The following is a 24,291-nucleotide window of genomic DNA, read 5'->3' on the forward strand; positions in this document are numbered from 1 at the left end:
GCTCTCCTCCATACATTTATCGCAATTTGCTACAGACTTTGGATACATACCAAATCTCCTCTAACTCCCAACCAAGTACAGCCGCTGTTGTGCCTTCTTTGTGATTGCATCGCTGTGCGATGCCCAGAACAGATCGTCTGTGATGTTGCTGACCAGGAATGTGAAGCTGCTCACTCTTTCCAATGCTGACCCCTTAGTGTGTGCATTCTCTTGACTTCCCCTTCCTGAAGCCCATAAGCAATTCTATCATCTTGCTGACATTGAGTGCGAGACTGTTGTTGTGACACCACTCAAACAGCTGATCTATCTCACTCCTGTATGCCTCCTCTTCATTCCCCTGCAGTTCACCAATACCATTGTTCACCTCCTTCTCCACATCCCTGCTAATTTTAATCACAGTAAAATAAGGAGCATGTCCCAATCCCTGAAACTTCCTCCAAGTCCAACTCTGGGAAAAATCTTATGTGTGAAGTTGAGATCCTTACAATGAGTGTCTGTTATTCACATCAAAAGCTGAATGTTAAAACATCAATGCAACATTATTTTGTGAGCTATGAAACTGGCATTTACCCAAAAGTAGAATTACAACTGTACCATCTCCTTCACTTTCCAACAGCAAGTGCAAATGCTAGTTGGGTTTCTAAAATTCTATGACATCATAGTGCAGTGTCAGTAATGAGTTGTGTTTTTTTTCCCAAAAACTCTTCAAAGTAACAGTTTAGAGAGAATGAAAGAGTTTGAGGATTTAAGGTTGCCGAGAGACACATTCCACTAAGCATTGTTTACCTGTCAGCTGACAATGATTAATCTTCTGTTTAGTGAGATCAGCGAATGAATCGAACACCTGCAGCAGGCTGCTGTGATTTCATCGCCCTCTTTCAGACCTTTGCTCCAAGAGCTCTCCCTACTTCACATCGATGGGACATACGGAACAGCGTAGCACAGGAATAGGTCCTACAGTCCACAAGGTTGTGCCAAACAGGTAATTAAATGTCTAAATGAACTAACTCACTTTCAAGAACTCCATAACTCACCTTCTTAGTATTATTTATTTACTTATTAATTATCATCAGTAATAGTTGCACAATTTGTCTTTGTTTGCATGTTGCATTCTTGTCAGCCTTTATTTGTAGCTTTTTAAATTGATTTTTATTGGTTTTTTTGTTCTATGCAAATGCCTACAAGAAAGCAAATCTGAGGGTAGTATATGGTGACATATGAAAATAAATTTACTTTGAACATCAGAATCGACTTTGAGCTTTAACTCCTTCTGTCTATGCAATGTCCATCTCCCCCACCCTCCCCCCATTACCTCCACATCCTTGTGCCTATTGTACTTGTCTCCACTACCACCCCTGAATACACATTCTAGGCACCCACCAGGCTCTGTGTAAGAAAAACCTGCCCTGCACATCTCCTTTGAACTTATCCCTTCTCACCTTCAATACATGTTCTCTGCTATTAGACGTCTTGTCCCTGGCCGTCTAATCTTGTAACCTATGCCACTCGTAATCTTTTAAAATTCTATCGGGTACTGAATTTCCTCAAACTCTGTCACTCCAGAGAAAACAACCCAAGTTTGTCCAATCTTACTTGATAACTCCTGTCATCTAATCCCGACAGCATCATGGTAAACCTCCTCTGCACCCTCTCCAAAGCCTCAAAATCCTTCCTATAATGGGCAACCAGTACTGTTGTAATACTCCAGATACAGCCTAACCAGAGTGTTAGAGTGCTGCAACATAACTTCCCGAGTCTTGAACTCAATGTCTTGACTAATAAAGTCAAACATGTCATAAATCTTCTTTACCATCCTATCAACCTCTGCAGCCATTTTCAGGAAGCTATGGACTTAGACCCCAGGACCCCAATGGCAGGGCCCTTAATGGTATATCAGCACCATTAAGGCTCCTGCCATTAACTTTGTACTTCCCCTTACAGAGGTTCAAGAACAGCTACTTCCCTTCAACCATCATTTCTTGAACCAACTGGCAATGCAAATGTGTGAAGTGTTCTATTTTATTTTCAATCCAAGAACAGACTCCGTCGTACCACAGAGAACAAGCGGCAGCTGCAAAAAGAGAGACTGAGAACCCAACCACTCACCACAGGCACCAAATACCCTTGCCCACACTGCAGTGGAATACGCGGATCTTGGATTAGACTCTACAGTCACCTGAGAACCCAACAACAGACTCCCCCTAGGAGAATATCATACTTGACTTAAGCAATCATAAACTACAGAGGTTGAGTGTCTCTTATCCGAAATTCCAAAATCCGAAAACCTCTGAAATCCAAATTCTTTTTTTTTTTTTTTGAGTACTGATGGGACATCACAAAATGGAAAATTTCACAAGGCACTGGGAAGATTCCTAGGCGATGTGCAAGTCCCTGTACACTACAGACAGTTCTGAGAAGTGACCTCACATACATAATGCACAGAAGTTAATGAAAAATAGGAAGCACTGCATAAAATGAAAATTGAAGATCTCCATCGTGTATATTCAGCATCGGAGTGAACATATGCTGCTTAACGGTATGCTGATCATCAAACAAGCTAAGATCTATCACAACAGTCTGAAAATTGAAAGTAATTGTGAACATTCAGCAGGCTGGTTGCAGAAATTTAAGAAATGGCATGGCATTAATTTTTAAAAGCATCTGCTGGTCACGAAAATCTTGCACCAGAACAAATCTACCAACTTGATTGTTTTTAATACAGTACCTTACATAACGGCATTAAATATTTTTAGCATCACAATGAAAATCTAACACTAGTACAAATTGTTCATATACCTTACATAAAACCTAAAGTAAAACACAAGTACAGTGTACTGTGACCTTTAATCAAAACATGGAACCATAGGTAGAGACTGAAATCCAGCCGTTGTTTGTTGTTCAACAGCTGATTCGGGTTTTCTCCCGATGCTGCTGTGCTGTTTTTGTTACCCTGCACACATTACATTTTCATTATACTAATGGCATGCAATAATTTTTACTGTTAAGTACATATTGGTGATGAACAAGTGCAAGATAAACACTGCTTACCGGTAGCACATAAATTCAGAGACGGAAATGATGGTGATCACAAGTTATCTCATTATATATTCCAAAATCTGAAAAATTCCAAATCCAAATCACTTCTGCCCCCAGGTATTTTGGATAAGGGGCACTCAACCTGTACTACCCTGATCAACATAGTTTAGTAACATCATGACCACTTTGATCAGTTTTCTCTAAAATAAACTTATCTTTTTGTGCTCTTTCTTGTGAAAATTGGCCATCATTTATGTTTAATTCATGTTTTCTTATGAATGCTGCTTATCTGAAGCTACGAGCCTGTGATGCTGCTTAAGTAAGTTTATCATTGCACTTGTGCAGAAGACAATAAGCTCGGCTTTGGCTTCTACCTTAACTTTACTCTGCAAAACGCAGTTTGGTAGGTTAATTGGCTGTGTAAATTGTCTCTGGTTAGTTGTGTGAGTGGTGAAATCAGGAGGCAGTTCATGAGACTCTGGGAGAATAAAATGGAAGTTACTAGGTGCAACTATCAGCAAGAACCTATACTGGCTTAGTGATAATGATGCTCTGGCCAAGGCAGCACACACCAAGGCCTCTACTTCCTCAAAAGGCTACAAAAATTAGGCATGACATCAATCACTCTGCTTGATTGGGGGGGGGAGGGGCAGACAGAGATAGAGAGGAAGAGAGACAGAGAATGAATATGACTGGGATGGGTGGGGTCTTTGATTATTTTGGCTGCTTACTAAGTCACCTGGAAGTGTAGACAGAGTCCATGGAGGGGAACACAGACACAAAATGGTGGAGGAACTCAGCCGGTCAGGCATCTGTGGAAATGAATAAACAGTTGATGTTTTGAGCTGAGACCCTTCTTCAGGACTGGAAAGGAAGGGGGAAGAAGCCAGAATAAGAAGTTGGGGAGAGGAGAAGGAATACAAGTTAGAAGGTGATAGGTGAAGCTAGGTAGGTGGGGTAGAGGGGGTTAACATCAAAAGCTGGGAGGTGATAGGTAGAAAAGGTAAAAGGCTGGAGAAGAAGAAATCTGTTAGGAGAGGAGAGTGGATCCTGGAAGAAAGGAAGAGTGGGGGGGGGGGAACACCAGTAAGAGGGGATAGGCTGGTGAGGAGAAGAGAAGGGTTAAGAGGGGGCCACAGTGGGGAACTGAAGAAGAGGGAAGGTGCGGAGGAGGAGAATTACTGAAAATTGGAGAAACTGATTATCGTGCCATCAGATTGATGGTTACCCAGATGAAATGTGTGGTGTTGCTCCTCCAACGTGAGAGTGACCTCAGCATGGCAATAGAGGAGGTCATGGACCTGACATGTCAGAACGGGAATAGAGATCGGAATTAAAATGGTTGGCCACTGGGAAATCCTGCATTTTGCAGATGGAGCGAAGGTGCTTAACAAAACGATCTCCAATTTACATCGGCTCTCACCAATGCAGAGAAGGCCACATTGGGAGCACCGGGTATGGCAGATGATCCCAACAGATTTGCAAGTGAAGTGCTGCCTCACTCTTTGGGGCCCTGAATGGAGGTGAGGGAGGAATTGAATAGACAGGTGTAGTGCTTCTACTGCTTGCAGGGATAAATACCAGGTGGGAGATTAGTGAGGAAGGATGAGTGGACAAGGGAATCACAAAGCGAGCAATCTCTGCAGAAAGTGAAGAGTCGGTGGCTAAAGATGTGTTTGGTGGTAGGGTCCTGCTGAAGATGGCAAAAATTATAGAGAACGATATGCTGGATGCAGAGGCTTATGGGGTGTTAGGGGAAGACAAGAGAAACTCTATTGCTATTAAGGCAGTGGGAAGATGGTGTGAGAACAGATGTTCACGAAATGGAGGAGATGCAGGTGAGGGCAACATCAATGGTGGAGGAAGGGAAGCCCCATTCTTTGGAGAAGGAGGAATCTCTACTGTCCTGGAAAGGAAAATCTCTTCCTGAGAATAGAAGCAGCAGATGTGAAGGAACTGGGGAAAGGGAATGGCATTTTTACAGGAGACAGTGTTGAATGAGCTATAGTCAAGATAGCCATGGAAATTGGTAGGTTTATAAAAAATATTGATAGACATTCTGTCCCCAGAAATGGAGACAGGTTAATTGAGAAAGGGGTGAGAGGTGTCAAAAATGGACAGTGAATTTAGGGGTAGGGTGCAAGTTGGAGGCAAAGTAGATGAAATCAGCATGAATGCATGAAATAACACCAAATCAACTGTCAGTATAGTGCAGAAAGAGTTTACTTATTTATTTAGAGGTGCAGCACAGAACAGGCCCTTCCTGCCCTTTGAGGTGCAACCCCCGACAACACCGATTTAACTCTAACCTAATCACAAGACAATTTATAATGACAGCTAGCCCACCCGGTACATTTTTGGAGTGGGTGGGAACTCAAGCACCCGGGGATAACTCATGCATTCTGTGGGGTGACAGACAAAGAGTCCTTACAGCCAGAATTAAACTTCAAGCTCCAATACCCCAAGCTTTAATAGGCACCCAGTAGGCATTACCAGGGAAGGCTTGAAATGTGGACTGCTCCATGTAGCTAATAAAAATCAGGCATAGCTCAGTCATCCTCTACACTGGTGAGACTTGACATAGGTTGGGGGACAGCTGTGTCGAGCACCTTTGCTCATCTGTAAAAAGCAGGATTTCCAAGTAGCGAACCACTTTAATTCCAATCCCCATTCTCGTTCTGACATGTCGGTCTATGGCCTCCTCTACTGCCATGATGAGGTTACTCTCTGGTTGAAGAACAACATTTCATATTCCATCTGGGTAGCCTCAAACCTGATGGTAGGAACATCCATTTCTCCAACTTCCAGTTTTTTTTCTCACTCCCCCTTCCTTCTTTTTCAATTTCCCACTCTGGCTCCTCTCTAACTTCTTCTCATCTGCCTAACATCACCCGGTGCCTCTCCTCCTTCCCTTTCTCCCATGGTCCACTCTCCTCTCCGATCAGATTCCTTTTTTCCAGCCCTTTACCTTTTCCACCTATCTCCTCTCAGCTTCTTACCTGATTCCCGCTCCTCCACGCACTTTGCTTCATCTATCACCTGCTAGCTTGTACTGCCCCCCTTCTCCACACCTTCTTACCCCTTCCTTTCCAGACCTGATGAAGGCTCCTGCCTAAAACATTGCTATTTATTCATTTGTGTAAATACTGCCTGATCTGCTGAATTCTTCCACCACTTTGTGTGCGGTGCTCTGGATTCCCAGCACCTGCAGAACCTCTCGTACCCATGGAGGGAAGATGGTTTAAGTGATGTACTAAGCTGCACCCCCAATTCTCTGCAGTTCCTTGTGGTCACTGGCAGAGAAGTTGTAATACCAAGCCTGGAAGCATCTGGAAGGGAAGCTTTCTATGGCACATCTGCAAAGATTGGTGAGGGTCACTGGGGACATGCTGAATTCCCTTAACTTTCTGAGGAAGTAGAGGAGGTAGAGGCACTGGTGTGCTTTCTTGGCTAAGGCACTACCTCCAAGAAAGCACACCAGTGCCTCTAACTGGCTCGACCAGGACATGTTGCTGGTGAATGGTGAAGTAGTGTCAAGGGGCAGAACGGCCAGGGCCTGCTCCCATCTCTTTACTTAGCTGAGAAAAGACATAGGCCAATGGAGGGAGGTCATCTGGACATCAGGAGACTACCGCCCTGCTCTCCATCACCAAGAGGGTGCAGTGTGGATTCCTGGTAGCTAAAGGTCTGGAATGGGTCTTAGCTTCCTTCCCTCCCTTCATGTCACCCCACAAGCTAACAGCCTGAATCAACCTTGCCACAAAGAATTGGTTGAGTTCAATGAAGATGAACATTCAGGAGTTAATATGTTCATCAGATAAAGCAACACTCTGAAACATGCAGACTATAAGACCATAGAACTGAGGAGCAGAATTAGGCCATTCGACCCATCTAGTCTGCTTCATCATTCAATCATGGCTGATTTTTTTTTCTCTCAACCCCATACTCCTGCCACTCCTCATAACCTTGAATCTCCTTACCAATCAATAAACTATCAATCTTTGCCTTAAATACACCCAATGACTTGGCCTCTACAAATGTCTATGGCAATAAATTCCACAGATTCACCACCCTCTGACTGAAGAAATTCCTCCTCATCTCACTAATAATGGGATGCCCCTTTATTCCGAGGCTGAGCCCTCTGATCTGAGACTATCCCACTGCAGGATACATCTTCTCTATGCCAACTCTGTCTATGCCTTTCAATGAGATCCCCCTTCGTCCTTCTAAACTCCAGCAGGTACAGTCCCAGAGCCATCAAACACTCTTCCTATTTTAAACCTTTCATCCCAGGGAACCTTCTCTGGACCCTCTCTAGATATCTTTCTTTAGATATGGGGCTCAAAGCTTCTCATAATACATTAAACATGGCCTGACCATTGCATTGTAATGCCTCAGCATTGTATCCTTAGTTTTACTGTGGTGAGCAATGTGTGTTGTTTCAGCAGCAACACCTGGGGCAGCTCAGTGGTGCAGTGGGTAGAGATGCTGCCTCACAGTATCAGCGACCTGGGTTCAATCCCGAACCCAAGCGTCACCTGCGTAGGTAAATAGGAACCTGGGGGCACTGATGGGCCTGCGACAGAGTATAACAAAATGCAGGATTACAGGGATCAAACGTAGGGGGATGGGGTACTTGGTATTGTCCTTTCGGGAGCCAGTATTGAAATGCTGTGCTGAATGGCCCCTTTCTGTGCACTGTTTGTGTGGAATTTTCACATTCTCCACGTGGCCATGTGGGTGGCTACTACTAATACTGCTTCATAAGTAGTCTTCCAAATCATCCGGATTACTAGCAGTGTGATAATGATGGGACACTAAAGAGGTTCACACCATGCTCTGCTCCGAGATCTTGTTGTAACATTAGACAACCTTCTTCATTGGCCTACATGTGTCATCTGCAAACTAACCACATCACCTACATTCTCACCCAAGTCGTTAATATACATGACAAGCAACAGGGTATCCAGCACACTCACTGTGGCACAGCACTTACCGCCTGCACCCCACCACTACTACGGTCTATGCTCTGTCTCTGCCTTTCACCTTCGTCCCCATCCCTCCCCTCCTGTGCTTTGCCCCCTTTCCACTGTCGCTCTCCCTTCCCTCCAATGATCACAGACCTCTGATCTGCGAGGATGGCGCCGCAGTGCAACGGCTAGTGCAAGCTTGACAGCGCCAGCGAAGAATTCAATTCACTCTGCTGTCTGCATGGAGTCTGTAGCTCTGCCCATGACTGCACGAGTTTCCTCCGAGTGCTCCAGTTTCCTCCCACGTCCCAAAGGCGTACGGGTTGGGGTACGTTGTGGGCGTGCTATGTAGACACTGGAAGCATGCCTACAATTGTGGGCTGGCCCCAGCTCATCCTCCGACTGTGATGGTTGTTGACACAAGCAACACATTTCACTGTATGTTTCAATATTTTGCTATACATGGGACAAGTGAAGCTAATCTTTTTCTGCATCTTTATCTGAGAAACAGCTCCCCAATACCACCCTCTGATTTCTTCCATCAAGGCCATTCTGTATCCAGCTGGCTAGCTCACCCTGGATCCCACCTGATCTCACACTCCAAGCCAAACTACCAAGAGGGACCTGGTCAAAGCAAAACTCAGGTCCTTACAAAGGTTTATCTGTGGGTGATCCAGATCCAAAGCAAAGTTAAACGCTTCCTCCTATGTTTAATCACACTCACCCGTAGTTTTCAGTTTGCTTGGGGAAAGGTCATGGGAATCTGTGATATCTCCCAGTGTACTAGCCCAGGAGGAGGGGAGAGGAAGAAAATCTCTCAACGTTGGCACTTTCGGAGCAGGGCGGGGCACAGAGTGAGAGCAGGAGGGTAGGAGGGTGAGTGATGCAATGGTGGAGAGGACAGAATAGGGCAATGGTGACAGAGGCATAGAGCAACAGGGGGCATAAACAACATGTTGGAGGGACCTAGTGGGTCAAGCCACATCTTGTGGAGACAGGAATGGTTGATATTTCAGGTCGAGATCCTGCACCAGGAGAGGGGAAATGGCCAGTCTTAAGAGGTGAGAGAGAGGGTTGAGGCAGAGGCTGGCAGGTGATCGGTGAGTCCAGGTGAGGGGCAGCCGGAGCAAGTGTGGGAGGGGAGACTTTAGAGACAGAGGTTGGCAGATGACAGGTGGAAAAGAATAAAGAAAGAAAAATGAGGCAGATTTCAACCTCATCAACTGCAATTAATGCTCTTGCTGCGGTCTCCATTTGATTGGTGAAATCAAAAGCCATGAGGTAACGTTGCAGCTCCATAAATCTCTGGTCAGACCACACTTTAAGTATTGTGTTCAGTTCTGGTCGCCTCATTATAGGAAGGATGTGGAAGCTTTCAAGAGGATGCAGAGGAGATTTACCAAGATGCTGCCAGGATTAGATAGCATTCAATATGAGGACAGGCTAAACAAACTAGGGTTTTTCTCTCCGAAGTGAAAGAGGATGAGAGGGGATTTTATAGAGGTGTACAAGGTGGTAAGAGGCATCAATAGAGTGGACAGCCAGCAACTTTCTTCCAGGGTGGAAATGGCTATTATGAGGGGACGTAATGTTAACATGATTGGAGGAAAGTATAGGGAGGATGTCAGAGATAGGTTTTATTTTACACAGAGAGTGGTTAGCTTATGGATAGTACACTCAGGGGTGGTGGTAATGGTAGACAGATTAGAGAGATTTAAAATGGGAACATGGATGAAAGAAAAAATGGAGGGCTATGTGGGAGGGAAGGGTTAGATTGATCTTGGAGTAGGTTAGAAGGTTGTGGTGGGCCAATCTGCTATACTGATCTATGCTCTATGATTAAGTCTAGAACAAGTGACCATTATGAAGATCATCACTGCTGTGTCCACAATACCCATCCTGAGCTCCTAGTCATAAGCCATTTCAATCCCCTTCCCATTCCCACATTGGCCTACCTGCCCATAGCTTCCTCCACTGCCAGGAAAAGGCCAGAGGGACACCAGCTCATACAATCCAACAACACAAACTCTGAATTCCACATTTTCAGATAACCCACATCACATGCTCCTTTACTTAAGTCATACCAAATTTCCCCCCTCCCTTTGTCATCCTTCCCATTTCTTCCACCTGTCCTCCCTGCACTCATTTTCTTCCCTCGCTAGGTTCCACCTGACATCACCCACACACAACCACCTGGGCTTCTTCCCCCCTGACCTACCGTTCCCATCCTCTCCCTCACTTGATCCCACCAGTCCATCACCTGCCTTTACATTTCCCCCACCTGCCTGTGTCTGTCCATCTGTCTCCTCACATGGCTCCATCTATCACTGGCCACCCCTGCCTCCTCCCTGCCCCTCACCCTCACACAGGCTACCCCCTCCCCAACATTCCCACTCCCACGCAGGTTCTGGCTCCACACTGACCACCTCTCTCCAGCTTCACAGATGCTGCCTGACCCACTGAGTCCCCAAGCAGATTGGTTGTTGCTCCAGATTCCAGCATCTGCAGCCTCGCGTGTCTTCACCATAGGAGGCGTGATGGAGCGAGGTAAGGGTAGGTGAAATGGAGGAGAGGGACTGAGGGGAAGGAGGAGTGGTACAGGCGATCATGGGGAGAGGAAGGACAGGAAACGGGGGAGGAGAAGGGAATCGGTGTAAGGGAGAGGAGAGTTGGGCAAAAGGGAAAGAGAGGAATGAGCAGAGCAGCTGGTGCCATGGGGAAAGAGGGACATGGAAATGAAGGAAAGGGAGGCAATGGGGAAGGAGAGGGGTAGGAATGAGGGAAGAGGAGGTGATGGGGAAGGAGATGGATGAGCAGGTGATGTAATGGGGAAAGAGAGGGACATGGGAATGAAGGAACAGGAGGAAATGGGGAAGGATAGGATGTAGTGAGTGTTGTACTGATGGAAAGGAAAGGGTCAGGGGAATAGGAGGGTAGGGAAGGATGGGGAAATAGGAGGAGGGCAGAAGAAGGGCAGTGGTTTCAAAGTCATGACGGGGGTGGGAGATACAAGGATGGGGTTCTACCCTGTTGAAACTGCAGCAGCACAGAATTGATATGCACTGATTCTTTCTCCTTTGATACCCATCATAAAACTTCAACAGCATTAATAAACTTTGGCAGCGTACAGCCCAGTGAGCAAACCTCCAGCAGCTTCACAACACCAATGTTCTAATAATATTTGCAATGCTAAGTCTGAAATGAAGTATCAGTGAAAATAGTTGTAACATCACTAATTATTGGCTTGACTTGCATTTGGAATCTAATTTTTAAACTCCATTAATGGAGCTTCTCCACTGGTTCTGTGGAAGATTATAACAGCAACATTTTTTTCCATTTACAGAACTATGGAAGGAATAAATTTGTCACACTAATTACTGATACCATAACGTGTATTTAAATTCAGCATAGCTTGCATCTGCACAGCACCTTTAACAAGGCAAGACATCCCAATGCACTTTGCGGGATTGTTACAACATGAGAAATAGCAGCAGGAATTTGCCATTCCGTCCTTTGAGTGCTCTCCAACAGTCATCAAAATCATGGTCATCTTCTCCCTCAGTTTCTTCTTCTGTATTGTATTGGTAATGGAATTGGTTTATTATAGTCACGTACCAAGATACAGTGAAAAGCCGGTCTTGCATACTGTTTATACAGATCCAGTCATTATACAGTGCATTGAGCTAGAATAAGGTAGAATAATGACAATGCAGAACAAAGTGCAAAATCTACTGAAAGAGTGCAGTGCAGGTAAACAATAAGGTGCAAGATCATAACAAGGTAGATTGGGACATCAAGAATCTATCTTATTGAGAGCTCCATTCACGAGCATGATATCAATGGGACAGACGTCCTTGCACCTGGTGGTGTGTCCTTTCAGGCTTTTATATCTTCTGACCAATAGGAGAGGGGAGAAGAGGGAATGTCTACGGTTTTCTAGGGTTTTTGATTATGCTGGCTGCTTTACTGTGGCAGTGACAAGTGTAGAAAGAGTTCTCGGAGGGCACGCTAGTTTCTGTGATGTGCTGCGCTGTGCCCACAACTATCTGCAGTTTCTTGCATTCACGTGCAGACAGATTCATGATGCATCCGGACAGAATGTTTATCGACAAAAACTGGTAAGAGTTGTGGGGACAGCTGAGCGTATCTCAGGGGCAGTACAACGTTCAGATGTGGGAGAAAACTGGGTCACCCGAGGAAACCCTCACAGTCACAAGGTAAATGTGCAAACTCCTCACAGACAGCATGGAGATCTTTAGCACCACGTGACAGCACTCCTCCTTACTCAGTACCTGTGTCATAATATCCTCAAATTCAAATCAAAAGCGACTGAACGAAAGGGAGAGCGTGCTGGAGAAGGAGAGAGAGGGAGAGAGTAGTGGAGAAAGGGGGAGAGAGTGGCAGCGAAAGGGGGGAGCGGCGGAGAAGGGGGGAGAGAGGCGGAGAAGGGGGGAGAGAGGCGGAGAAAGGGGGGAGAGAGGCGGAGAAAGGGGGGAGAGAGGCGGAGAAAGGGGGAGCGGCGGAGAAAGGGGGGAGCGGCGGAGAAAGGGGGGAGCGGCGGAGAAAGGGGGGAGCGGCGGAGAAAGGGGGGAGAGTGGCGGAGAAAGGGGGGAGAGTGGCGGAGAAAGGGGGGAGAGTGGCGGAGAAAGGGGGGCAGTGGCGGAGAAAGGGGGGGAGCGGCGGAGAAAGGGGGAGAGTGGCGGAGAAAGGGGGGAGCGGCAGAGAAAGGGGGGGAGCGGCAGAGAAAGGGGGGCAGTGGCGGAGAAAGGGGGGCAGTGGCGGAGAAAGGGGGGCAGTGGCGGAGAAAGGGGGGGTGAGCCGCGGAGAAAGGGGGGGAGCGGTGGAGAAAGGGTCTTTAGTTACATGGAAAGACTGCATTTGAAGAGCCATAGAGCACAGAGGCAGGCCCTTCGGCCCAACTCATCCATGCTGACCAATGAGCTTCTCCCATTTGTCTGTATGTGGGCCATAGCCCTCTAAAGTTTTGTGTCTAAACCTTTGCTATCCAGGTACCTGACCAAACATATTTAAAGACTGTAAGTCTACATATCTGTGCCACTTTCTCTGGCAGCTCATTTCACATGCATACCACTCTCTGTGTGAGAAACTTACTCCTCATGTCCCCTTTAAATATGTTCCCCTCTCACCTTAAACCTATATCCTTCAGCTTTAGACTCCCCTACCTGGGGAAACGATTGTGACCATCCACATTATCTACGCCTCTCATGAACCTCCAATCCGTCAACCATCAGCCTCCAGGGAATGAAAGCAGCCAATCCAACCTCGGCTTATTACTCAAGCCCTCCAGTCGCAGCAACATGTTTCTGCAGCCTCGGAGGTTGTTTGGAGTAGGAGAGGTGGAAGGGCACCTGCTAGAGTGATATAATATCAAAGGTGCAGACAGGAGAACCTGTTGCCAATGGTGGACAGTCAAAAACCAAGGAAAGTGATTGATTGGGTCATAAATGAAAACAATAAAAATAATTTTGCCCAGTGAGCAGTTGGGCTACATGGCAGGGGTAGTGGTGGAAGTTAATGGAAATAAAAATGGGTAAGGAGATCCAAAGGAAAACGTTTGCAGGGTTGTGGGGAAAAGGCAGGGCTGTAGAATAGACGGGATATTCTCCCTTACAGTCAACACACATTCAATGTACTAAGTGGTCTCCCCGGCTGTAGCCATTCTGTGTTCCTCCCCTCTCTCGTACCTTTTCACTACTGCCTGATTGTCCCCTTCAACGCCTCAACATCCTACCATTTGTCTCTGGTAATGAAGGAAACTAATAGCCAATAATTTAACAGCATTGTTGTGACTTATTGGATCGATATGTGGGTGATACCAGCACAAGTGAACTTTGCAAATGGTGCAAAGGGGTATGGAGCGGGATGGGGGGGTGGAAGTGAATGAAGAATCTAATCAGTCACATTTTACATACTGTGTGTTTTCTCTCTCTCGCTCATACATATGCACACACTCCCTTTCACACACACTTTTCTTGAGCTCTGGGAGGAGCAGGCATTGATCTCAATCAAGTGTTCATCTCTCCCTCAATACCATTAACACATTTATAACATTTTCCTGGAATCTTCCTGTGCTGTTCCTTCTATGCTGACAAGTTGGCTGCTATATTTCTTCCATTACAGCAGTGGCTACACCTCAAAAATACATTTGTGTCTGTAATAAACAGTGGGATATCCTGAAAGGCACTATATAAATAGAAGCCGCTTTTTCTCTATGATCAACCCTCACCTTTGAGTCAAACCGTCTCACGATTTGAATGTTTTCTGGGATCAGTTGACTTGCCCACCATCAGACCCCAGTCACTGTTGTAGCAGCAGAGTCCCCCTGTGACTGTGAGAGTTCCCGTCGGGTACCATATCCCGATTTGCAAGTTGGAGGGTTAACTGCCACTGTAAATTGCTTCCCCACAAGTGCGTGGGTGAGTGGCAGGTGACCAGGAGGAAGTTAATGAGCCTGTGAGAGAGAGCAGCTTACAGAGAATTGTGGCAGAATGGGGCAAATGGGACTGCTGGCGTGCACTCGATGGGCCATAAGACCAAAGACTTAGGAGCAGAATGAGGCCATTCAGCCCATTAAGTCTGCTCCATCATTCAGACATAGCTGATTTATTTTTCCTTCTCAACCTTATTCTCCACTTATTCCCCTGAACTTTGACACCCTTACCAATCAAGAACCTATCAATCTTTGCTTTAAGTATATCCACTTGGCCTCCACAGCCATCCGAAGCAGTGAATTCCACAGATTCACCACCCTTTGGCTAAAGAAATTCTTCCACATCTCTGTTCTAAAGGCACGTATTCTGAGGCTGTGCCTAGATTTTCTGGAAACATCCACCTATCTAGGCCTTTCAATATTCAGTAGGTTTCAATGAGATCCACCTTATTCTCCTCACCTCCAGCGAGTTCAGGCCCAGAGCCTTCAAATGCTCCTCATACATTAACTCTTTTATTCCTGGGAATATTCTTGTAAACTTCCTCTGGGCCCTCTCCAATGTCTGCACATACTTTCTCACAATACTCCACATATGGTCTGACCAATGCCTTATAAAGCCTCAGGAGCAAATGACTGTTTCTCTCTCTTAAGAGAATGAGATTCAGTGGTGAATGGGACTTGGAGTTATTGCAGGTTGATGCATCAGAAAACATGAACTCCCCAGTAAATGGTCACAAAGATTGTAACATCGACGTCTGAAGAGTGGAAGGAGCCCTTATTAGTTCAAAAGTTTCTACCACAACCACTTGGATTTGCACAACACCTGTTCTGTAGTAAAATATCTCAAGATGTGAAAGAGGACAAGTTCAGTCCTCTCTGATGTCCTTCAATCATCCTTGGTAAAAGACACAGGGTTATAGAATTTTGAGGAAAATCTTAAAGGAGGAGAGTTTGGTGAGAGGGGAGACATATTATGGAAGAAATTTCCAAGAATAGGGCACGGGCTGACATCGGTGAAGCACTGGGGACATCCAAATAGTCAGATCGGGAAGAGGGCAGTGATCTCAGAGGGTTATAGATGGTTCCAGGAAATGGAACGGATGTGTACACAGAGGCTGGGTAAGCAAGGATGAAAATTTTTTGCAACGACAATTAGATTTCAGCACTTGATGATCTACCTTCCAAACAGTGATTCATCGTAAAATCTTATGATTTTACAATGACTACCAGCACTTAATGGTTTCTACAGACTCTTTGCATCAGGCAGAAATTACAAATGCCTGAAAGTACGTACCACCAGGCTCAGATACAGCTTTGCTCCACTGATGTCAGACAACCGAATGGTCCCCTAGGATGATAAGATAGATTCTTGACCTCATAATCTACCACATAATTGCTTGGCATATTACTATCTATCTGCACTGCATTCTTTTATTGTGTATTCGCTATTCCATATTTTTATATATTTTATTTTGCATTCTGTTATTTTTAAACATTTTATTCTGTATTGTTGTTTTCCTTTGTAATACCTCAATGAAATGTTCTGCATAAACAGTAGGCAAGTCAAGTTTTTCCACTGGACCTTAGTACATGAGACAGTAATAAACCAATTTACTAATCAACCAGTTAAAACCCTACAGAGGACAACGTTTAAAATTAGAGATTTCAAAACTGGAGAAACTTTGGTTAACCTAGTTTGGATGACAGTGCATAACTCCAATCTCCAGACTATATGAATAAAAATGTGTAGAGTAATCGGAGAAGATCCAAACTTGAGATATAAGAAAACAATTTCACATGAATGCTGAGGGTCTAGAATGGACATGACAGGTTGAATGGCCTTTCTGCCAAGATCTCACTGAGTCAGTGATTCCTCCCCTGCCATGCGAAAGCAAGGTAGAATGGCAAGAAGGGAATTGTAGATTTAAAATTCTCCAATAAAGATTGTGATTTTTTAAAAAAACATAAAAACTATTGTCCCAATTCCTGCAAATGGAACACTCATCCACTTGCTGTCAGGGACACTGGCTAACAAAGGAATGGAGTGGGGATGAGAGATAATTGTGGCTGAGGTAGGAATCCTTCTGGAGGTCCCATGCAAAAACAAAGTGTCCATCTCAATGTGGTGGCTGGGACCCCTTGGGATCATCTGAAATCCTTACAGCCAATTTGGCTGTATAACTGGCTGGCGAAAGCAGTCCTCTCAACACTCACAGTGCAGCAGTGAGACAACACACTTCAACAGGAAATCTGCTGCATAGTCTTTCTCCCTTTCCTGTAGGAATTTTATTTATTTTTCCTGTTTTTCCTCTTTTTTGACTTGGCACGTCATCTCTCGAGTGACCACACTGCAAGGTCAGGACCCACAGCCAACCCGTGCAGCCTCAGAGACTCTGCTACATCTTTAATCAAGGCCGGTTTTAAGTTTCCATTCCCTGCAGGGGAGGCCAGCTCTGGCCTGGTTCAGTTGTGCACAGTTCTTGCCGCCCTGCTATAGGAAAGACATTATTAAGCTGGAAAGAGTGCAGAGGAGATTTACGAGGATGCTGCCAGGATCTGAGGGCCTATATTAGAGGGAGAGATTGGGCAGGCCGAGTCTTTATTCCTCAACATGTAGGAGAATGAGGGTTGATCATAGAGTGGTGTTTAAAATTATGAGGGACAAAGACAGGGTGAACATACAGTCTTATTCCAGGTTTGCGGAATCAACAACTAGAGGGAAGAGCTTCAAGGTAAAGCAGAAAGACATAGTAAGAACGTCAGGGGCAACTTTTTCCACCCAGAGGATGGCAACTTCTTCACACAAAAGGTGGTGCATATATGGAGCAATCTGCCTGAGGAAGTGGTTGAGGCAGGCACAATAATAAAATACGGTGAAGTGCGTGGAGGGGTTTAGAGTGATTGGACAAGGATCATGGTCAGCATGGGCCAGCTGGGCCGAAAGGCCTGTTTCTGTGCTGTTTCATTCTATGGCTTGACGAGCATAGCTGCTACCTGGAAAAGAAGGAATGACAGGAAGCCATTCACACCAAGCCTCCTCCTTAGTCCGTTAGACCTTGACTTTTTCATCCTTGTTTGAAGAATGCAGGGAAGAAATGCCCGTCCTGAATTCCCCTCAGTGTTGGTGGCAAGATACCTTTTGCCCACTGAATAGTTTGCTCCTGAGGGCAGCTGGGGGTGTGAGTCTCAGCTTTGGGTGTGAAGTCACATACAGACCAGACTGGGTAAGGGCAGATTTCCTTTGAAGAACATCAGTACGAAAAACAGGCATATTTAAGAATCAAGCAACACACAGCCTGATGAAGGAACTCAGTAGGTCAGGTAACATCTTTGTGGAGGAGAAGAACTGTCAAAATTTCAGGTTGAGAACCTGCATCAGGTTTCAACCTAAAACTTCAATAATTCCCCCCCCCACCCCCCCAACCCATAGATGCTGCCTGATCTTCTGAGTTACCAAGCAGCTAGCTTTGTGTTGATACCAATTCCAGCATCTGCAATCTCCTGTGTCTTCAATTATAGCTGGTCCCTACTTTAAACCCATCTCCAGAACCATATGGAACTAGTGTAAAGGGGTGTTCAACAATACTAGCACAGTAACAGTGGGCTGAATGCCCTGTATTTTGGAATGTGACTCCGTATCATTAGTAGGGTGCAAATATTAGAACGTAGAATGGTACAACACTGGACCACAATGTTGTGCTGATCTTAAAGGCAATTTGGACTAAATTTCCTCCTTCTGTGTATCACCCATATCCCTCTAGTTCCCTTCATATTCATGCGCCTGTCAATCAGGCTCTTAAACTCCAGCAAACTGCCTGCTACCACTACTACCCCTGATTATATCACCACATAATCCAGAGACCTGGACTAATAAATGCAGAGACCAAGAGTTCAAATCCCACCATGGCAGCTAAACTTATATTTAGTTAATAATCATTAAAGAAATTAAACTAGTGTTAGTAATAGTGGCCATGAAAATCCCATCTGGTTTACTATTGCCCTTTAGGGAGGAAATAGGCTAATCTAGTTCAGAACTTAGGATCAGAACTTATCTGATCCTTTTCCCTTGAAACTGATTGAGATATGGTCATCATTGAGCTATAGAGTACCACAACATGGAAACAGGCCCTTCAGTCCATCTACAGCATTCCAAGCTAGTTTCCTACCTAGTCCCATCTACCTGCACCTGGACCATATCTTTCCAAACCCCTCCATTCCATGTACCTCTCCAAACTTCTTTTAAGTATTGCAATCAAACCCATTTCCATTGGCAGCTCGTTCTACTCTCACACCACACTCTGAGTGAAGAAGTTCGCCCTTAGATTCCCCTTAAATATTTCACCTTTCATCCTTAACCTATGACCTCTGGTTCTAGTCACAACCAATCTGATGGAAGAAAGCCTGCATGCATTTAACCTATCTATGTCCCTCATAATTTGATATATCTCTATAAGATGTCGCCTGTATCTAAAATGTTTGCCTACCGACACTTCACCTACTTAACTACCTTCCTTCCCTAGAACTACGTCCATTACTGCCCTCTCTAAAGTACTACATATACTCACACAAAAAGAGCTCACTGAGATGCATTTTAGAAATTCAACCACATCTAATTCATTCATATTAATACTGAAATCCCCTGATGTGTAGGATGTAGGAGATATCATCTAACATTTAGCAGCAGGTATACACGGTGCCTTCAATCCCTCAAGAAGCTGCAACAGACAATGAGCAAGCAAACTGCTGAAGGAACTCAGCAGGTCAAGCAGCATCTATGGAGGCAGAGGGGTTGCTAATGTTCCAGTCATCAGCACAAAAATTTGCCTTCGCCCACTTTTTCCAGGAGGTGGTGCCTTGACAAGGTGACACCTGTCACTCAGGACCCTCACCATCCTCGACCTGCCCTCTTCTCTCACTACTACCTTCGATGAGTTGGTGGAGGAGTCTGAAGACTCACAAACTCAATGATTCAGGAACAGCTTCTTCCCTTCTGCCACCAGATTTCTGAATGGTCCATGAACACATGAACACCAGCTCTTCATTCCCTTTTCAGCGCCATTTATTTATATTGTAATTTATAGTAACTTACGTACTGCCACTGTAAAAAAAAATCACATCTTACAAGTGAATGAGAAGAAATGTGATTCTGATTCAGATACTGATTTCTGTGTTACTCTCACAGTGCCCGAGACGGGTGGAGGGCACGATGCAAGCCTATAGAGGTGGGGTGTAGAGGTTGTGCTGGCTGCTCACAGTGCAGAACCTATCAGGACTGTCACAGAGGCTGCTGAGCGAACCTCCAAATGGCTATGGATCAAGAAGTGTGACTCGTGGACCAGTGCTGCTGGGACACAAGCCAGGGCCCCATCAACCCTGGCTGAGATGCCTGGGTGAATGTGTCTGATGTTGAAAGACCCAAAACCTCTGATGACCCCAGTTACGTCACTGATGATGTGTCCCAGCGTATCCTAGGATGCATCTCAGCTTCATACCTGTCCATAACTACTCTAAAGCTGACCTTCCCCAGCGTGTGGATGGAGGATTTCAATCCAAAACATAGATTATCCCTCATCTCCACAGATGTTACTCAAACCAGTGAGTTCCTCCAGGCTCCAGCATCTGAAGTTTCTTGTGTCTCCACAACAGATTCCTTCAAGGAGCAGATACCATGCACACACAAGCAGAACAGCAAGATCCCACTAAAGAGTACTAGCAGTTTGGTGAGGGGTAGGTGACGGACTCGTAAAAGGATCTCTCTGTACACCTCCCCACGTCAACACCCCCTCCAGGATTATCCTCTCCAACAATGTGACAATGTCCCACCACTGCACACAGTGATGTTTGCCAAAATAACACACCTGCATCCCTCGATAAACCGTCTGATGGTTATGATGTGAGACGAGGAGATTAAACCACTGTCACTTTCAGAGCCAGAAGAGGGACAATGGGCCGTATGCCCTCCTCTTGCTCCATATGCCGAATGCACACGAGTATCGACTCACACCCAATCATATTTGAAGCCATTGGGACCAAACAGGCTCAGATCACACCACTTGCGTCCATTAGTTGTTGTGAAACAGCAACAGCGCTGACGGGAGCTCACTCCCTTCGAAGTAGTGGAATCTATACTACCTTTCAGTCGCACTCAATCACTGATTCTACAGTGCCCTGATACGATTCCCTATCTAACTCCCCTTTCACAACCTCAGCAGGATGCACAACAGGAGGCACCCACATCCCTGCACCTGCCACCTTTCCCCACGGCCACATCTTCCTGCTGGTAACTTTGGTTTTGTATACTGACTTATGGATAACTTGCCTCCCCCCTGACCCTCCAGACCAAAATTCCCCTGTGCAGACACTACTTAAAACAATGCAATTTGCACAGCTCTCACGATAATCTGGCAGCATCAGTAACAAGTTAATTTTAGAGACATTTTAACACGGTAACAGATTTCACTAACATAGGTGAGATATTACACCTCACTCAATCTCAGGTACAGACACACGTAGACAAACACGAACAGATGGAGGGGTTGAACTGGGAAGCTTATCACCACTTCCTTTCTTCAAAAAGTTTCAGGAAGACCCCTGGAAAAAATGCCACAACACTCTCACACACACACACACACACACACACACACACACACACACACACACACACACAGTCTGTAATTACTCAGTGCTGATATTCCTACTGAACAAATTCAACATAGAACAAGCAAGAGACAGGAGGCTCATTGGACAACCTCTCATTTCTCCTCAGATTTCAAATTATAAGTATAATTGCATGGATCTGCCAATCAAGGCTGTGAGAATCTCAGTATTTTACAAAATGAACGCAAGTTTTCCACAGTGTCATCACAACTGCGGGCAAGCTTCACAATCTCGCCAAATCTATATCAGTCATAAACAAAGTGAATTAGAACAGAGAACATTACCACTTTGCCCACTCGTCTGTCCCACGGTCTGCCGTAGGTCTTCAGAATCATTTTCTTCTACTGTGGAGGAAAAAGAGAGGCAACGTAAAAGGTCAGGATCAAAGCCCACTCATCTGTCTCCACTTACAAAGGATGTTTGCTCTAAAAAGAGATATCAGATATTCAGCAGTCTGAGTGGTAACCGGGAGCTGGGGCCCAGAAGAGGACAAGGATGCTGCCAGGACTCGAGCTCCTGAGTTACAAGATGAGGCTGGCCTGGCTAGCTCTTTATTCCTTGCAACACAGGACAATGAGCAGGTGTTTGCAATTATGAGAGGGATAGATAAGGTGGATGGCTTTGTCCCCAGGGTAGGGCAGTGCAAATCCAGGGGGTATGGGCTTAGGGTGAGAGGGGAAAGGCTTAAAAGGGACCTGAGGGACAACAATTTCACACAGAGACAGTGAGAATATGAACAAGTTACTGCAGGAATTGGTTAAGGCAGGTACGATAGTACCACTTAAAAAGCACATGGAGGGAAGAGGCCTGGAGGGATATGGGCCGAGGGGGACTAGCTGGGTGGGCAATGTGGCCCACTAGTTGGGCCAAAAGGCTTTTATCTGTGCTGTATTGCTCTATGGCAGGTCTCCAGAATTTGGGTATGAAACCAGCTACAGAGCAACCACTTCGCAAGTTCTGCATACAGTATTTAACAGTGGGACAAATCTAACATTGGCACCAGAGGGAGACTGCTCAATGCCCTCATTCAAAGATTGGAGGGGCGGCTGTGGCTCACAGTAAGTGCATCCCTGTCATGCACCTCCATAGGTTGCCACTCAGACCCTTTTGAAACCTCTGCTGAAATGTACTATAGTGTTGAGAGAGCTTGGACATTGTAGCCAGGATCCTCACCTTTGAGTGTGGCCGTAGGGTCAAGCCACAGTGTTGACCCCCTAGTCCCTGCCATGCACACCGACCGACAGCTGCTGCTCTAAAGTGGCACTGAGGGAGAGCCACACTGATCTTTGGAAGTGGTTAAACTGTGGGGACCCGGAATCCCCCTCCTTCCTGCTGTAATATATTGCCCACAGCTCTATTATGTGTGGAAGGTGGCAGCGAGAAAGGAGTCAAACCCATCCTTCAGTGAACATCACTAAAGTAGGAAATACAAGACTGTGTTGATATTGAAATTCCGGACAGCACACAATAAGCTGATGGAACTTAATGAGTCAAGCTGGATCGGGGTGGAACGGACAATTGATATTTTGGGTCATGTCCCTTCACACGGACTCGAAACATCGACCGCTCATTTTCCCTCCCTCTGTTCTAGGAATCCTTGCATCATCTTGAACTTAGCCTAATGAGGGCAGGGAGTGGGAGGGACACTTTTTTTTTTATCTTTGCAGGTGCACCAAGCGCAATGCAAAGGCATTTTTCATTTCGGAGAGAACAGGTGTACAGCACCAATCAGCTGTCCACAACTCTGGAGATTCAGGACTCATCATTCAGGGCTGGTTCACAGCGTGTGGTTGCGTGATGTTGGCTAATAATTCACAAGCAGAAATCATCATTTTTCTTTCTGCAGTGAGATATGGCTTTAGGACACAGCCAAAATCACACACAAGAAAAACATTAAAATGTGTCCACCTTACACTCAAGCTCCTCTCGCAGTGAGAACGGTTTAGAGGGCACAGGGCGGTTTAGGCCAGTCTTTGACCATCTGTCCAGTGTGGTAAACTGGTTTCTCTTATTTATTAAACCCAGCACCAGGTGGTACAGCACATCAACCGTGACCAGTGCCTGATGAGTTATCGGCTTTGGCCGTGTTCTTGGAGGGGGAGGTGCGCTGGGGGGAGAGGGGAGGGAGGGGTGAAAAGATTTGGGAAGGGAAGTTCTGGGAAGTAAATAGAGGTGGGACAATTGGGAGAAAACAGGGACCCCAGAGGGTGAGTTGGGGGGGGGGGGTGGGCGAGAGAGTGTTAAGTGGCAAAAACGGAGCCTCATTCCTGCATCCTACTGCCCTGGCCCTGCTTACAAAGCAGCATTGATACAAGCTGTAAGGGAAGGTTCCCCGGCCAGACGATTGGTTAGGAAGTGGTCTCCGAGTCAGCACAGCTACACTGCATATCAAAGAGGGATGAATGAAAGCCCGGCATCAAAATGGAAACCTTTGCTAAAACACTCCAATTTGTTCATTTTGTGGCAATTTCCCCCTAAACTTTTCCCTTGCAAACTGAAGTGGTTAATGAAGCCACAGTAAAGATTCAGACCCCATGATGACACATAGCCTGGGACAGCAGAACTCTCAGACCTTTACACTCTCACCTCGAGCTCACTCAAGCTGATAAGATTTTACTACCCAACCCTGGCCCTACAAAGCGTGGACGAGGCCACTTAAAGAGAGGCCAGACCCGACCATAGATCAAAGGCTTCATTCTCAATCTCCCTCACAGAAATACCGGCCTACAGTGTGTAGCAAGGGCTGATACATAGAGCTGGTGCTCGAAGAGTAGCAGGGAGTAGAGAAGCAATCAGTCAGTGAACTTTCTGCTGTTGAGAGCACAATTTAAAAGTGTGATTGGTATTTTTGAGGTAATATTTTTATTGGGTCAGCGCAGGACATGTGGTGACTTGAGGATATTATCTGGATCCCTTTTCAGTACTTAATGCATTCAATGTTATAGTTCTGTAGTTTAGAAATAGCTAAATATTAAAATTGCCTCTTATAATGAACTAGGAAGAGAGGCCTGGTGTCCCCGGCAAGCTCCCAGACCTACTGTAATGCTGCATTTAACTCACAGGGACCTGCTGCCTGATCAGTGCACAGAACTGGAATGCCCACCACCACTACCTCTGCTGGAACTCCCTCCTAAATTCACAACTTCATGCCGCTCCACAGCTGAATGCGACAAACCA

At 45.7% G+C, this 24,291-nt stretch overlaps 1 protein-coding gene across 5 annotated transcripts in view; it reads right to left on the reverse strand.

The window, feature by feature from the left end:
* The window catches only part of LOC140197538 (zinc finger protein 521-like), a 484,469-nt gene that overhangs the window by 453,323 nt on the left and 6,855 nt on the right, over positions 1–24,291 (reverse strand). For all 5 annotated transcript variants that reach the window (XM_072257613.1, XM_072257621.1, XM_072257604.1 and 2 more), the window contains exon 3: positions 21,399–21,458. In XM_072257613.1, coding sequence (XP_072113714.1) covers positions 21,399–21,458 — 60 coding nt within the window. The remainder of the gene's footprint in view (positions 1–21,398; positions 21,459–24,291) is intronic.

Source organism: Mobula birostris, chromosome 1 (assembly GCF_030028105.1).
Source record: "Mobula birostris isolate sMobBir1 chromosome 1, sMobBir1.hap1, whole genome shotgun sequence".
Lineage (NCBI taxonomy): Eukaryota > Metazoa > Chordata > Chondrichthyes > Myliobatiformes > Myliobatidae > Mobula > Mobula birostris.